This window comes from Zonotrichia leucophrys, chromosome 2 (genome assembly GCF_028769735.1).
Source record: "Zonotrichia leucophrys gambelii isolate GWCS_2022_RI chromosome 2, RI_Zleu_2.0, whole genome shotgun sequence".
Taxonomy (NCBI): Eukaryota; Metazoa; Chordata; class Aves; order Passeriformes; family Passerellidae; genus Zonotrichia; species Zonotrichia leucophrys.
Genome location: NC_088171.1, coordinates 25,650,009 through 25,667,344, shown reverse-complemented (window position 1 = coordinate 25,667,344; position 17,336 = coordinate 25,650,009). Strand labels below are relative to the sequence as shown.

At 44.4% G+C, this 17,336-nt stretch overlaps 1 protein-coding gene across 1 annotated transcript; it reads right to left on the bottom strand.

Moving 5' to 3' along the window:
* Positions 1 to 714: 714 nt before the first annotated feature.
* ASB4 (ankyrin repeat and SOCS box containing 4) lies at positions 715 to 9,508 on the bottom strand. Its single transcript, XM_064703299.1, has 5 exons — positions 9,295 to 9,508; positions 5,741 to 6,040; positions 3,137 to 3,627; positions 1,534 to 1,647; positions 715 to 903 (listed from the first exon to the last, which is right to left on the bottom strand). Exons 1-5 carry the CDS (start codon positions 9,506 to 9,508, stop codon positions 715 to 717), a joined length of 1,308 nt encoding a protein of 435 aa, XP_064559369.1.
* Between the last annotated feature and the right edge of the window lie 7,828 nt (positions 9,509 to 17,336).

Below are 17,336 nucleotides of genomic sequence, written 5' to 3'. Positions count from 1 at the left end.
AGTGAGAGCAGAAACAGAGACAGTATTTGCTCAAAGCTACCCAGTATCAACATACAGAAATTTCAGGGCTGCCTGTTTCTACTTGTTTACATACTGTGGTTGATAAAGGAAAAAAAATTCTTGCAATTAAGAAAGGATCATTATGACAAAGATTTATAAGAATCAGACAGGTAGTGAAGAGTGAGCTAACACTGAATTGAGAGTCAGTGCACAGGAAAACACAGAAACTACTGAAGGCCTGTCTGTGGTCACAAACCAAAGCTGTTTGCCTATTTCATTCTGGGAAGGCATTTCTGTGACTTATTTTTTGACAGTATCCTTTCTTTTACTCCCAAAATGACAGCTGCAGAAAGCCATTGTGAAACAATACCAAAGGTTGCTCATATTTAATCTAATGCTATCTAGCAGGCAGTGGTAGAAGCACTGCAGGAAGCAGCAGCATTGTTTAAGCTAGGCTGAACAGAGCAGTGTGTGTCCTGGGTGAGTTTGCAGCAGGGGCTTTTCCAGCTCTGCCTCCCCAGTGCAAACTGCAGCCGTGGTTTCCCAATGCAGGGAAAGAGAGCAGCTCCAGGAGAGCCAGTGAATGCCAGCCCAGCCTGGCCAGCCAATGGACACACACACTCAGGGCTGTGTCAGGATTGTGCCTGGAGCTCTGGCACCCACAGAGGCTCCTGGATCCGGGAAGGGAGATGCCGGTGCCTGCCCCGTGGTGCCTCAGTAGATGATTCCCTCTGGTTCCAGCAGCAAGTATTTCTTCATGGACACGGGAATGGAGAGCAAGGGCACTTGTCGATGGCACCTTTCCGACAGTATTGCCCGAATAGCACACCTGCACAGGTGCATCAGGGACCGTGGGGAATTGCTGCACACAGTGAACAAAGAGTCATAGAAATCCTGGTGCCGCTGTAAAATAAACCAAAAGTCTGTTTTAGGGCAACCAGAATATTTGGAGCGAGGATTTTTGAATTAAAGGGACAGCTATGTCAAAGCATGTCATTTGTCCCACAGTTTTGCCTTCTGACCACGTATTTTCCTCTTTAATTTCTTACTTTTCATTTAAATTCTCCCTTGCATTTGCAGCTAACTCATCCTGTTCACAGAAATCTGACCCATGCAACAAAACCTAGAGTTACATAGTCATACCCATGTAATTTGGCCCTTTAAAAATATTTGCTGAATTAAAAGAAATATAAATATACATATTGAAAAATCTGAAAAAACACCAATCACAGCCAGAATCTTTTCACTAGCTGAGTACAGGGACAGCTGAGCTCCTGCTGTACCATTGACAGGGGGTGCTCCAAAGGATGACATCGCAATTAAAATATCAAAAATCAAAAATATGTATTTTTTCAGTGAGTGATATGCTTTTGTCAAATGAGAGATCGTAAGTGGGGAAGTCCCCATCCTCTGAGATGTTATTCTCTTTCAAAAGTGAATAACAATAATAATTACCTCTTTCTAATGGTTTGGTGTGGGTTATGCAAATAATAAGCCTGGATTTTACTCAGTTATAACCCTTGGAGAGCTTACCTCCAAGACATCCTCAGGTATGGCTGCTTTCCACTTATATGTCGATTTGATGTGTTCATAGGAGTTGACAACGACCTCCACAGCCCTGGGGTGGGAGTGGCAGGCTTGCAGCACCTGCAGGCAGGATGAGGAGAACATGAGCAGCCCCAGGAAGGCAGGGCTGGAAATGCTGGCTTAGATCTCCACAGATGTCTAGATGGGGTGGGCTTTATCACCCAAATCTAGAGTTAGCTTGTCCATAGCTGGGTTGACTCAACACCAGGCAAAGCCATGCACAAAAATTCTTGCTTCAGCACATGCAGCTCAGGAACAGAAAAAATTCCATTATATGAATAAAAAATGCATTATTAGAGAAAAATTTAAAATATGACCATAAGAAGAGACAGTTCAGAAGTAAGGCTTTCAAGCCACACAAGGAAGGACCCTGACACAACTGTTCTGCCCAGTAATTTTAGCTCAACAGGAAAAATATCCAGTCTATTGTCACCCATATGCAGAGAATAACACTGTATTAACCCAATTTTGTCTCATGCACTCTCCAGGTTTCACAAAAAAACCCTGCAGAACATCCCTCTGGGGTAAATATCCTACATTTTTACAGATGGGCAAATGATGGTTTGGAAGAGAGACCCACTTCATGCAATAAGATGGAGGAAGAAGAGACTTCAGACCCTGCTCTCAAATACCCTCTAGGAGAATAAGCATTGTCCTGCTACACACAGGGCCTGGTCATGCTGGACTCAAGAGGGCAGAATCAAAATTTTGGCATTTTATTCAAAGGCTTCTGGTTGTTTGGCTTGTTAAAACTTTACATATACAGTCAGGGAACTGAAAACTGTTGCTTAGGGTATTGGATGAGAGAGAATAAGTCCTGACTTCAGCAAGCTTACTTAGTTATCTGATATAACAACACTCTTAGGTACTTTTGTCAGTGTCGTGGGCTTTGCAGGTGTTTAAAAACTTTTTAGGATCTCTCTTGCAATACTTTTTTCTCTTTTTTTGGTCATCAGCTATGAGCCCAGGCCCTTCTCCTTAATTCTCACATTTCCTGGGAATAATCCAAAGCTTTATTAAGATGCATTTCATCTTTAATAGATTTGAATACATTTTTAGATGTCAGATGTGACAAACTGAATCAAGTTGTCTCATCTCTAATCTTTGGTGGAGACCATGAAATGCACATTTCACAGAACTCAGTTAAACCTGTATGAAGCCAGGTCTGACAAAGGGATGTGGGTTCTCTGAAATGAGAATGTGAATCTGAAAGCCAGGTTTGACAAAGGGACGTGGCTTCTCTGAAATGAGAAAATAAATCTGCTCTGAAAAATTAGGCTTCAACCAGCATTTAGATTTTGGCATTCCAGGTTGGTTAAGAGCAAAAATTAGATCTGTGTCTGGTTTCTGGTGCAAGCAACTGTAATTTCACTTCAGTTAAATGGTTACATGATACCACTCTTACAGTAGGGCATCTCACAATATTCTAGGCATTCTGGGCTCAGACTGACAGGACTCCAGCAAATCCAGATAGTCTGGATCTCTCATCCCATTCCTGCTCAAGACACCACCCCTCTCCAAGCCCCTGCTGTACGAAGACATGCTTAACCTTGTGGAATTGCAGAGGGTATATCCTAGCTGCCCCATGGTTCAGCAGCAGCTGGTAGCAGATGTCTGGCTGAGCAGCTGGCCGCACAGACGTCACTTTTATGATATACTGTAGGGGTGCACAGCCATTGACATCCATGATGTTTGCTTCTGCTCCTGCCTCCAGCAGCATGTGCACCAGGACGTGATCACAGTTCCAGGCAGCTTTGTGGAGCGGGGATTTGAAATCCTCATCACGAGCATTCACTTCAGCTTTGTAGTCCAGGAGCATGCGGCAGATGAGGTGGTGGTCCTGGCTGTATATCTGATCCTTGTAGTGAAGGGCCCAGTAGGCTGCACAGGCCAGGGGAGTCTCCATGTAGGCATTGAGAGCATCCACCTGTGCTCCCTGCTCCACGTAAAAGGCCACGAGCTCTGGGACACCCAAACGCGCAGCGACGTGCAGAGGAGTCTCCTCGTCCTTGTTGTTTGTTCTTATGTTCACATTTGCCCCTGCCAAAGAAAGATGATGGGGGAAGATGAAGGCAATGAAACACTTGTTTGGTCTTCTCTCTGTATGGGCCCTTCTTCCCAAGGAGAAGCTCAGGGTGGGCTGCTGGTATGAAAGACACATGTGTAAATGCAAATAGCATTGATCCTGCATTGGTTCAGTCTCCAGGGAAACTCTTAGAAACTTAAGGTTCTTGGATCCAGCTTCTATGCTGGCCCCAAGGAAGATCTTATCTAAACATTCTATTTCAGAGCAAGCCCAAATTTCTGCATAAAATGCTTTTTCCTATAATTTGAGAACTGGTGGAGGAAGGAGATCATTACTCCTACTCCGAACTGCTCTGCTCTGTACCCTGAAAACACTCCCTGCAGCACTTCGTTAACGCCAGCCTGGATGAAAGGACATTTTAGGACAGACCGTGGATGATATTAAAGAACCCATTGCAGGGTCCCCGGCGGGGCCGGATCCCGACCCGAAGCGCTGCGGAGTGGGACCAGCGCGCTGTCTCGGCTGGAGCAACAGCACCATCTGCCGAGCTGCGAGCCGGGAGCGGGGCAGGGCAGGGGCAGACGCCGCCTCTGGGCTGGAAACCCCCGTGCTAATGCTGCTAAGCCGTGCTCAGTGTCGGTCGTGTCCGGTGTCCCCGAGGCGGCATCGGCAACCCGAGTCTGGAGGCGGTGACCAAACGTGGGATCAGCGCTGCTTGCTGATCCCCCTGGCCCCAGCCAGAGGGGATGAACTGCAATGGCCTGGATGGGTCCCAAGGGACATCACTGAGTGAGATGGCAGGGGAAAGATGCACCTTGGAAACTTTGGGGCAGGGATATTAACTGGCACCCTGGCCTCAGCTCTTGGGGGTGCTGCTCTGTGAATGTGCACCCCTGACAGGGTTTGCTCCAGACCTATCCCACTCTATTTGGAGTGTCAGTATTCAGCTCACATAGAAATCAGAGCTTAAAGAGTGCTTTGGGAGGAAGGGTGGCTTTTAAAGTACTATTATGCTGTTGATGGGTGGGTGGAGAAAGCCTGCAGAATACATCCTTTCACTTGCATTCATCCTCTGCTGCCTTTCATAAGAGTACATTTGACTTTTGAGCTTTTCTATGTAAGCAAATTCAACTCCTGCTGTCAGGACTGTTTGCTTTGGGCAGGATACAACTGGCAGCATTTATTTTCCTTTCTACCAAACAAAATAATATGTATCTTTCCAGAAGAAGAAAAGCAATGTTGTTATTCATTTATGACTGCAGATTGCCTTGCCCACGAAGCATGGACTTTGCACTTGGGCTCTGCATCTCAGGAAAAGCTTTCAATAACAACACATGTAACAAAACCAACCCAAAATCATTTGTATTGCCATGGCACAGTGTGATAAACAGGGGAGTCTCTCTGTAACTAAGGACTTGAACTCTATTTCTTTTACTCTGTCCTTTGTCACTGCCCTTCTGTTCAGGAAATAGTGTGTGATAAATATATTTATGGAAGAATTACATCTATTCATGGCCTCATTTGTTGCAGATGACCAGAAGCATAATGCACCTTACTATGGGAAAACAAAAATCTTATATAATACCCTTTTCCCCCTCCAGGCATGAGTTTGGCTGCATTCATGACAAATGAAAAGATGGTACAAAAAACTGCATCCAGTTTTTCAAGGCCAGATCTCAAAAACCAAGCGGTTTGAAAAATTTTACTCAGGTCCAGAAAATTTGAAAAAAGAAAGGAAATGAGGGATGCCCTTTCATATGAAAGTAGCTCAAAAGTAAACCTAGGTGAAAAAGATGGAAAAATCCCCCAAGAGACACAGAAACTCCCTGTTTCAGAGGAGCTCTGCTGCTGATGGACTGATTGGGCAGTGGACTGGAGACGCTGAAATGGGAAACAATCTTGGAGTAAGGACCAGTGGCCAGGGAAAGGGAAAGATGGGTGAGGTGAGGAAACAGTATAGGAGAAACTTGCTCTGATCAAAGAGGTGAAGACAAGGAACCTGAGATGAAGACATGAGACACCTGTGGATAGAAGGGATAAATACACATCTATTTTGAGGAATTGCCTCCTAAGAGAAAGCCCAGCCCATGCCCATGCCAGGAGAGGCACTCCAGAGCTTTCCCTTACCTCTGCAGAGCAGCTGCTGGGCACAGGGCATGGAGGTGCGTGTGGTGCAGAAGTGCAAGGGCGCCTGGCCGCTCATTGAGAAGCAGTTCAGCTTGGCCCCGTGGTTGCAGAGGATCTTGAGACACTCAACATTTGCCATCTCACAGGCGATGTGGATGGCAGCTTTCCCATTGGGCCGGCAGTTGATTGTAGCTTTGTGGTTGAGGAGGACCAGGACACTCTCCAGGTGGCCATACATGACAGCTATGTGAAGCCCAGTTGCCCAGGAGATTTTTAATTTGTAGCTGGGAAGCCAGTACCCTGTACAAAGTGAGAATGTGTTACCAGCCTTGGCAAAGACTTTTCTTAGGACTATCCACCTATTGAGAACAATTGAAGGGGAAGAAAGGGTTGGAGTTTAAATGTAATTTACTGTAATTTCACCAGCATAGTACACACAAAGTTCTCTCAAGCGTAACTTCATTTTCATTAAGCACTGTTACTGTGTGTACTGAATAGCCTGCCTTTTGGAGAGATAATCCTGTGTAGATGAACTCTGAAAGAAGCTATTAGACTTTTTTGTGACTGGTATAGGTTAAACAAATCAATTTTAAAAAAATGCTTAGAGGGTTTGAATTGCCAACAGCTAAAAAACATGGGGGAAGTGGGATCTCCAGCCTGCCAATAGCTGAACAAAGGGGGCATTGGAATGACAGCATTTATTTAGGACAGTGACTCGGCAGATAGCTCATCCTACTGTTTTGGTGTGGGAGGTGGCAGGATCTTGCATGTCAGCATCTGGATTCAGACCTCCAGGGATGCATTGCACATAGATGGCCCCTGGCAATACACCCCAACTACTGCCCTGAGGAGCACAGAGAGAGGAGATTGGATGCTGATATAAATTAGGCTGAAGAGCCAAATAGAGGCAGTGACACTTCAGCATGAAATTTGGCTGTAAAATATTTGTATTTTTTTCTCAGAAAATTTTACAGTGTTTTTTTTTTATTTTTTTTTTATTTACAAACAGATGTAAGGCCAAACAACACAAGAATACTTGTTCCCAAATTAGGACTATGTGCTTAATGAGGGCACAGATACAGTCCCAGAAGTGATTACTATAGTCACTTGTTTAAGAAAAGTAAAGCATCATAATAATGTGCAGAAGGGCAAGAGAAGTCTAATTTCTTTAATATATATACAATGCCTTCATCTTAGCTAGAATGTGACTAAAAAATTCTCTGGGTTTGATTTATCTATTTCTCCTTGGACAACTGCCTGGCTGGAATATGTTATCATGTAAAAAACACAGAAAAATATTAGAGATGTAAAGAGAGGTCAAATTAATTCAAATATTCTATTTTAGTCTCTGGGATTAAAGTTTTTCTTCCCTCCTAGATAAAATACAAGTATATTTTCAGAGAGGGGCAAAAACTGTAGACCATGTCAGGTACTCCCAAATTGTTGGGACTGCCAAGCCCAGTCCTGAAGGAGCCCACACTGTGAAAGGCAAGAGCAGCAGCCCTGAGGCCCCGGGGTGCCTGGGCAGGGTGACAGCCTCCTCTGGGGACACTGACCCTGCTGACTGTGCAGGTCACACTGCCATCCTCCTCTTCACACCCCCTCAAGCCAGGCATAGGGAAGGTGGTATAGGTTAAACCCAAAAGTATCCCAAAGTCTCTGCATATAGCAGAGCAAGATTCTTAAATCCCCTCCCTGCCCAGCTGCATGTGCAGTGTTCCCCCTTGCTGCTGGTGACCTGTGATACACTTCAGGCTTATCCCACAGAGAGCTGGGCCTTCCATTTATGGCCAGATACAGGTCATAAATTGTACATTAACAGCAGGAAAGTGATACTTAGAAGCCAAGTTATCACATTTAATAGCCGCAATTTTCCTGCCTGAGTACACAATGTATTTCTGTGCTGCTTGCAAGTGAGTTGTGCTCAGACATCCCCAGGGAGCCTCTCCCATGTCCTCTGCCCAAACCTGCTGAGATCTCTGAGCTCAGAGGGACAGGGATGGACACTGGGCAGGAAGCAGATGTGGCCCCCATGGGAGACCTCATTCAGATTCCCTGTTTCTGTGGCTAGTAACATGAAGAAGCCGTGCTGTAAGCAAGATCAGCATCTTTGAAAGCTCTCAGCCTCTTTGGAAGAGAGGAAGAAAAGTCACTCTGTCACCCATGACATCTCTTTTCCACTTCATCACTGAGGGCTATGGCAAAGATCAGACTGCCAGAATGGTGGGGTGGTGAATTTTTCTCCCCTCTTCATCCTTGAGGAAATCCCCCTTGCATATCAGTTATCTATCATTCAGAACCAAAGTAAAATTTACATAAGTGTTTTGATAGAAGTTCTTCCTGCCTTTCAGGCAAAGTGAATACAATACTGTGATTTAGGCCATAAGGGTGCATTTTCCTCTCTCTCTACTTTTTGGAAAACAAAGAGGATTCTTCAAAAGAGACCAGTTACTGATTGCAGTAAAATGATCTGTGATTAAAAATCTGTTCATTAATCCTGTAGTCTCAAACCACAACCAGATTGCATTTTAGTCTACTGAGGACAGACTAAGATCTATTTTAAGATAAATTCAGCACACTGTGGCTTAGTTCAGACACTGTTCCTAAGGGAAGTACATAATGACTGTACCATCCTTGCCCTTAAGAAATCAAAAGAGCAGGAAAAAAATCATTAAATAAGGGGTAAATACAGAAAAGGAGAAGAGATGAGATAGTTCCTTCTTTTTGCCACAGAAGAGAAAGTGCATTTGCTGTTCTGCTGCTGCTACTGGAGCTGTTTATCTCCACATATGATTAACTTCTGGCAGAGACTGACCATTACTGCTTTCTAAATACACAAGAAGAGTCTGTTAGCAAGTAGGTCATGAAGAATGTTGATTTTAGCAAAGAGCAAACATGGTTTATTGCTTTAAGTTGTAAGGTTTTGGAAGCTCTTTCAGTGTCTGGCTGGGAAATGGTTTGGGTTTTCTACACTGCAGAACAGATGTTGTGTTGATTGTTCTAGTTGTTTATTCCAGATTATTTTTTCTGTTTTGATAAACTACCACATCCTCACTTTCTGTCATTTGGAAAAATAAACCTTCTCACATCCAGCAACATCCAAGATCCACAGGATTTCCTTAGTTCCCTTCAGCTAGGGAGAATCCACTTTACTTCCATTGAAAATGGAAGACGGGGATATTTTATGTTTCTAAAAAATCTGTACATGTGAATGGGTTCATGCAAGAAATGCACACATCCCATTCATACACCTGCATGTGTCCATTCAGGGCTTTGCACCTGAGTTCTCAGAGAGGAAATGGCAAAGGGCTCCTGTTTCTGCAATCTCCTGCAGCTGCAGCAGGGAGGTCAGCCTGGCTCTGGGCTGCCCCTCTCCGAGCCCACAGAGCTGAGGAGCTCCCCTGCTGCAGTGGCCCTGACCATGTGAGCCTGCCGAGACGGTCCTGCCTGTGGATCCGCTTGTGCTGCAGCTTCAGAAGAGATAAAAGGCCAGAGATCCTTGAAAATCACTCAAACCCCTCTGCTTCCTGTCTGGGGAATGCTGCCACATTTACCTTGTTTGTAGGATGCCAGAATCAGGTTTTCATCTTCCACTTCAAACACTGTGTCCACGTCTATTTTCTTTTGGCTCAAGAGCTCTTCCAGTGTTTCAGAGTCATTGGACTTCAGGGCTTCAAGAAAAGCTTTTTTCACCAACTTTTCAGCTGCAGCTCGAGTCATTTTCCCCTTTGTGCTCTCTCCCTCTTTGTGTGTCTCCTCCAAATCCATTTCCAAACAGGTCTGTTTGTGCTGTGAACAGGGGCACGCTGAGGTGCCTAGAGCACAGTTGCATGCTGAAGTTTCTGAAGACCAGAAGGTAATTTTATCACTCAGTCATGCTGATCTGCCTGTTCTATTTATATGAGGAGCATTTCGGGTGTTGAAATGCCGCTCTTGGATATCACCACGCTCTTTTGATGAAAGTGAGGACAGACACACCAGCAATCAAAACAAATTAAGAGTTACCTCCATGGGCTGCATACACATTAAGCTTTATTAACCACTGATTACCTTCTGGTGCTGCCCATACACTTATATTAAAAGAACTAGTCCAGGGTGTTTTTCCTCAGCTGGAGAAGCACCCACACTTCCTTTCAGACTGGCCATGGCTGATTTATTGGCTGCAATGGGAAGAGATGCTCTGCCCGCAGATGCCTTTTAACTAGTGCAGTTCAGGAAAAAAACAACTCTAAAAAATCTCCAGGGCACTCTTCATGTGGGAGGCAACCCACTCTTCTCCAGGACAGCATTCTGCTTGCTGGTGCTGAGCTCAGGGGCAACAAGCAGGGCTCCTTGGAAGGAGAAATGCTGGGGCAAGGGGGCTGCAGAGCTGTACAGCCACATTGTGGGGTGGGGGATCTCACACACTGCAGGGGGTTTGTGTGACAATCACAGGGGGCTGCAAGCATAGGAGGCTGCTTGGGTCCATAGGCTCTCCTCCTTCCCCTGCTCACCCTTCATCTAAATTCAGAACTTCTCTCTCATAAGCCCATCACCCTCTAAACACTGCCCCCTCCCTGCTTTTTCCTGCAGTCTTTGCCAGCCCCATCCCTGTGCTGACAGCTGTTGGAGGATGAGGGCCCGCATGTAGCTAGATGTGCTGCTGCCATGCATCACTTAGAAGTGGCTCACACCTGCACCCACTGGGGCTGCAGGATGAGACCACAGCTAGAAGGACATTGCTTACCTTGATTTAAATTGCCCAGCAAAGCAGACACCATCACTATAACTGCCATTATAAAGAAATCTTCATGTTTCTCCTTCCTGCGAGTTCGGCTGCCAAGTGGGCTGGTGGAGAGACGTGAGCCAGGTGACAGGGGAGGTCAGAGCAGCCTCTCTGCTGGAATGGTTTCCAGAGATTCCTCAGGCAGTCCCATCAGCACCTGCAGGACCCCTGTCCCTGGAACTGCTCACCAACTCTCTCCTACAGCGTGTGCTCAGCAAAGGTGGTACCAGACAGCAGCTCATATTTGTGAGCTCCTTCTACCTATGCACTTCTGAATGAAAAATACTTTACAAAAACCAATTTCCCAAGGTAATGTACATTGTAATAGACACAAGGGGAAGGAAAATGGCTTCCTCTGGTGCTAGAGGTCCCAGGCAGCTCATTTGTGTCTTTTGAGGCTTAAGAGCAGAGTCAGTATTGGGCTCTTCATACCTTTAGATTCCCTCCCACAGAACCACCTCCTGCCTACTTTGTTACTGTCAGCAGTGGATGACTTCAGGCTTTAAAAAAGTGTTGATGCTTCCCTGGTATGAGGAGAGGAACAGGATGTGAACCCCAGATCTTACAGGCTTCTTGTTACCTGCAACTTTATTTTTAAATCACTATATTCCTGGAACATTGTGGATGCTCAAAGCACTGCTATGTGGCTGCAATCAATTGTCCCCCTCAGCTACACTTTTGATTTGGAGTTGATTAGCTTTTTATCTCTCATCTTTCATAAATGGTGTAATATGACAGGAGGATGTTCAGTCTGGCTGAAAGATTTGTGCTGGGACATCTCTGTGCCTCTCTGCTGCTCAAAGGTTGACACGCTCAAGCATGTTGCTGTAACAGATTTCTGCACATCTGCTGATCCATCGTGCTTGCTCTTGGTTGACAAGCCCGATGAAGTAATTTGTGCTGGCCTGGCCCACAGTGAAAGAGAAAGCTGATTAAAATTACCTTACATTTGTCATGGTCCAAGAGAATGTGAGGAGGGACAGCACCTCAGACCAGATTACAACTTGCTCACCTTCATCAATTTGTGTGGCCCTGCCCTCTCACAGAAATTTTTCTTATCATTATGTTTAAAAGAGAGAAAGGAAGCAATTATAGATATATTGCCTATATAGATACCTACATGGCCTTAGTAGTTAGTGTTTTCCTGTAAGCAGTGTTTGGGTCTAATCTTGAAAAAAATCTACTGCTATGTATGGTTTCAGTGCAATTACACACAAGAATAAGGAAATGTTTCTATGTTTTGAATTGACAAACAATCCCAAAATGTTAGATAGTATTTTTAAATAATGACATAAATATTTTTATTAATTTGCCTGAAGTATAGTCAAAACATATATAATGGTTTTTAATATATATGAATACATAAATAGTGTAAGACATGGGGGGAACAAAAGGGACCAGTTTTTACTATACATCTGTATTTTTGTTGTCTGTATGATTTCCTGCAGGCTTCTCCCTCGCCGTACCACAAGGTGGCAGTTTGACTTTGAAAGTCAACACGGATGCCATCCAATCCCCAGGTCTGCCAAATATTCTGAACATTACACTGTGAAACAAAAGCTCGTCCTTTGGTTAATATAAATGGCAGTTACAGTATTTACAATATTTGTAAGTTAGACTAGACGCCACTGTCATGGGTGCTGTGCATTCACGTACCTAGTATCTACTAAAGAAACACATGGTTTCCACATTTAGGATCAATTGTCTAAATTACAGAGCTAATGAGAGGGCACGCTTTTTCCAGGGAGACAGATCCTGCCCCCAGGCCTCCCTTCAGCTCTATGCAGTGCCACACAGCACAGGACAACCCACAGGCACACAGACACCTGCACCTCGGGGGACAGGCTGCATCTGCCCCTCAGAAGAGGCTACAGCAGGTCATAAGAAGCAGGTGTGAATGTTACACAGCAAACAAGAGAAGGGCAGACAACATCTTGAGGTGCACTCTGCTTCCCACTTCAGGTGATGGGACCGCTGTGCCTGGCTTCAGTTGGGCTGCTGGGGACCCTCTCCATCAGCATTTTCACAGGTTTATTCTAAAGCCCGCTGAAGTCAAGGGAAGCATTTCCACTGCTTTCAGAGGGTCATGTCCTTTATTAGGTTGGGCACCAAGCAGCTGAGCTGAGCAAGGGACAGCTGGCTGGAGGTGAGTACTTGAGAGCCACTGGGGTGGTGTTATGAGGAGGATGATGGTGGCACAGGGGTATGAATGAAAATCAGAGCTGGAACTGCTCATAGGAAGACAAAGACAGGCTTAAGCAGAGAGTGAGAAAAGACATACTCTGGCAGACTGTGCTGAGTGTGATTCCTGAGGAGTCAGCACCCCTTCCTTGGCACCTGCTGATATGTAGCAGTAATCTATTGGCAGACACATAACTCACAGCAATGCTGGGAACAGCTTGAATGGAATTTGGAGGTGAAACCAAACATCCTGAACTCTATGCTGGGGCAGGCAGGAAGCCAGCAGAATGAGAAATGCTCCCAAAGCAAGGTGGTGATGCGGGCAGAGCCGTGGGGCTGCTCCAAGTTGCGATAATGAACACCCGGGCAGTCCCCAGCCAGCCTGCTCGGGAGCAGCCCTGCTCCTGTGGCAGCACCCTGGGCATGCAGAGAGCAGGTCCAGGGTCACCCACACGGGGGTGTCACAAAGGCTGTCCCTCCCCAGCTGCACAGGGACTGCCCTGCAGCAGCGTCCTGCCAGGGAGGATGGGGGCCAGCTGAGCAGGGCTGCTCCAGCTGCAGGAGCCGCCGCCCTGTGAGGCAGCCTGCTCTGCTCTTGGGCCGTGCATGCTAAGGAGGGAGATGTGCTGAATGCCACATCTGTGGGCCTGGAGCAAAAACCAGATCCTTGAGTTAATCCCACACTTTGATCTCTTCTGAACACCCCATGCTTGCAGAAATACTGTAGCAGCAGTGATGACAGCCCCTCACTTTGCCCTGGCCCTTACAGCATCAGCAGCATCTGACCAAGCCTGCCCCGCTGCTGAGCTCCGGCAATGTTACCTTGTGTATCCCTTGTGTTGCCAAGTATATCCCTTGTTTCTTGTCTTCTTCCCAAGATTTTTTTACATGGGAAGAGGCACAAAAACATTTCTGAAGGAAGGTGTAGGATTAGAGGCACAGGGATAAGTGTAGAGAGGGGATGTATTCACCCACTTGTGCCACCACCTTTCTCAAGGTAAAACTTGTTTCCTCGGTAGGCACAGGAAAGCAAATAAAACTATTCAAAGTCAGACACAAGCCAGAGCGAGGCAGTTTTGAGGATTATGTGACTCTTGCAGCATGCCACTGCTCAGCTCAAATGAGAAAATATTTTTCCTCCTGAGCCCAAACATCAATCCCTACAGCATAAATATCTGAGTCTTGAGTTTGTCACATTGTCTCCTGCAACAGCCTGTGGAAACAATTGTAGGGTGCAATTTCACCTCTCCCTTTCCAAACTGGATTAAGCATAGCTCTCTTATTCATTTTGCACATTTTTTTTGCTAATATTAATATTGATTTTTTTTCCCCACTGCTGCAGATCTTTCTGCCAGCCTTAGCCATCATTGTATTTTATCTGATTTTCTCTTTCCAGGATGCCAACTCTGAGTCTGAAGATTACATAAATCATCCCCATGCTTCTTGCTTTATTTCTTATTACAAAAAAGCTCTTTGTCTCTGCCAGGTGAAAACTATTTTCTCCAGGTGCTCAGCTGTAAATCATCTTTTGAGAAAAATCATCTCTTTAAATTCATCCCTGTGACTGGTTAACCTGACACCTTCTTGGTATCATTGGTTTTGAGTTCTCCACTTGTTCTTTGTTATATTATTTCACTTTTGTTCTCATTTGTAAGGGATAGAAACAGTCTCAGATACTGAAAGGCATTTAGACATAAATTTCCCATGTCAGTGAAGTACAGCTTCTAGGAACTGGGCTATGCTCCTAGGAGAGTTGGGCTTTGTTTCCAGTAAAGCAAGAGTAATTTAGAAATATGGAGCAAGTGACATGCTTAAGCCTTAAGGTACACACATGTTACAAAATCAAAAGTTGATGGAAACAATCCAGTATTTTATTCTCATGGAGGTTCTTGTATTCATGGTGAAATCTTAGCCCATCCTTCCATGGATTTGGTTTTGGCTTTTATGCACGCTCTTTCCATCTTCAGCTCCAGGGATCCATTTTCCTTTATTCCTGCACATTGTTCTAGTTCCTGCTATCAGTGTATTTATTAGCAGGTTCAGAAGCTCAGGGTTGGATTAGCTATTGATATTGATGTGTTAGCTGTTAAATTTAGGGTATTTTACATTAAAGAATAGCCCTTCAAAAATTACTACTAAGATAATTATTAGTTTATTGTCCTATAAGAAGTATGTTCAAAATGCATTTGTTCTACAAAACCATTGAAATAAATAACATAGATACCAAGCCAGAATGAAGGTTCTCTTTGATTCAAAGGGCATGAGTGTTGTAAACACGAAGCATGTACACAGAATTTAAAATCAAGTGGACAATATTTCTAAGACATGGAGAAAGCAAGTCTTGCCTGTCTATGCTTAGTGGAAAATTCTCCTCATGTTTTTTGCAGTTTGATGTCTCAGTATGTATGTAAAGCAGTAGGTAGGACTTTGCAACCAAACTTAAATATGAATGTGAATCTTCACCTCTTCTTTCCTCCTGATGCAGTGAGGCATGGACTATGGTTTCAACGAAGCCTTGGGAAAGCAGTTCTTTACAGACAAGTATTCCTTCAGGGCAAAAAAAATTCATTGCGCAGAGAAAGTGCCTTGCAGGCAGCTGCATCTTCCCTTCCCACTCTGATGTGGGGCTGCTGCTGCTTGGCCGAGCTCCCTGCTGGGGCTGAGCGTGGCAGCAGCTGGCTGAAGATGGGAGATTATCATCAGGCTCTTCCAGCAACTTCTGCCTTGCCTGTCAAAGTGAGACTTGTGAGAGCTGAGATGGTGTTTATGAGATAGTTCCTATATATTAAATTATTTCCTTGATATTAAATATCTATTGAATGAAGTGACAGGAGTTTTAGGACAGGCAAACAGCCAAAGTGTGAAAGGATCTCCAGTTCTGAAACTGCTCTGTAATGCCAGTCTTCTTGGATCAAAATGCTGATATATGAAAATATAAACACTTCCAGCAGAAGCAGTACTGGTGTTTAAACAGACACCAAAGAGGCAGCTCTTTGCTGGCCTGGGAATCGAGCTGTTCTTGCTCAGACGGACTGAATCTGAAGCAATGCTGAAATAAAGCATGAGGAGGAATCTGCCGGAAGGGTGAATGTGTGGCGAGGGAGGAGGAGGGATCACAAATCAGGCAGTGCATCGGGAACACGGCTGGAGGCGACAGAGGGGCAGGGACAGCGCAGCTCTGATGGGGCTTCACCATCGTCCCATGCCCACGGGGTTGTGCCAGGGGTTTTGATTAATGTTTTCAATCTCTGCTGCGGCCTGTGTTTCCCAACCATTTTGCTGATAAATCAGCAATTCTTACACAGTGGCTGCTTGCTACATTTCCAAGCAATGTAAGCTGTTAATTGTGCTCATTCGGGGTATTGACCTCTACCTTCCCTGAGCACAACAGATCCAGTTTGAAGATGCAGAAGTGACAACATAGCTGTGTTAGTCTAAAACAGGATATGCACATCATTTCAGATGCTGGTTTTATTGGTAGTGGACAGGATAAATCCTGCTCCAAGTGCAGGAATTCCAGTTCTTATTGACAGACATCCAAAATGTGCATGAGTGATGCAAGGCTGGCTTGGCTTTGATGCTGTTGTGTGGGATGTGGAGCAAAGGGGATGAGAAGTGAATTATCTCCAGTGTTCAGGGTGTATGAACAAACTCTTACACCATGGAATGGAGCTTAATATGTTTATTCACCACCCCAAGACCATTAGTATAAAAGCCAAGAAAATAAAAGAAAATATTTCTCATTTAAGCTTGCAGTTGCCTTGATTTACACCAGTTATTAAACTGTTCCCTGAGGAAAGAAAATAAGCAATGTTACCATTTACCTCCTGAGCCTCTGAATGACTGAACCAGTAATATGGTAAAAACATCAACATCTTATAGCTATTTATATTTTGATTTTCTGTGTATTGCTGTTTCTAACATTATATAGAATATGTATTGTAAAATTATGTTCACTTTAATGAGTCTGAGTTAATTTACTAGATCTGTATAGAAAAATGTGCCTGCAGTATTAAAAGCATTTTATTTCCATTTAAAAATCTGTTGCCATAGTGACCAATCACAACTTTCTCAGTAGCTTTGTCTAGGCATTGCATGAAGGCTTTATTTTTGCTTCATTTTCATTTTTTTCTCCTGCATTCTCTGGGCCAAGTCCTCATTTAACTCATTTTTTATTCTTTTTATAGTCTGTCCTTTTACAACCATATTCTCAATTAAATCATTTTAACTACATTTAAAATAAAGATCACCACTTGGTTCTTCCTTTTAAATCATTATGTAAGAAACTGGAAGATACAGGGCTGTGCACTGTGGGCTTTCTTTGTCGTCAACAGATTACCCAGACCTAACATAAGAAGTCCTGAAATACCAAAAGCCCCAGGAGTCTGACACTTTTTAGTATCAATATAGTCATGTCAAAGGCCTGGTGAATTGCATCTAAAACTGAAAAGCACTTGGAGAAAACTCTCCAATTTCAAGATATTTCAAGAAGATTCCTTATAATTAAACCTTTAAAAAAATCAACCCACTTATCATTCTGTTGTAGCACAAATCTTGCTTGTGCTGTCAAGAATGTACTTCCTTCTGAGAAATGGTGACTTGGAGTGGTGCTTTTATTCCTGGTTGAAATATATAGCTTCTCCAAGAGAA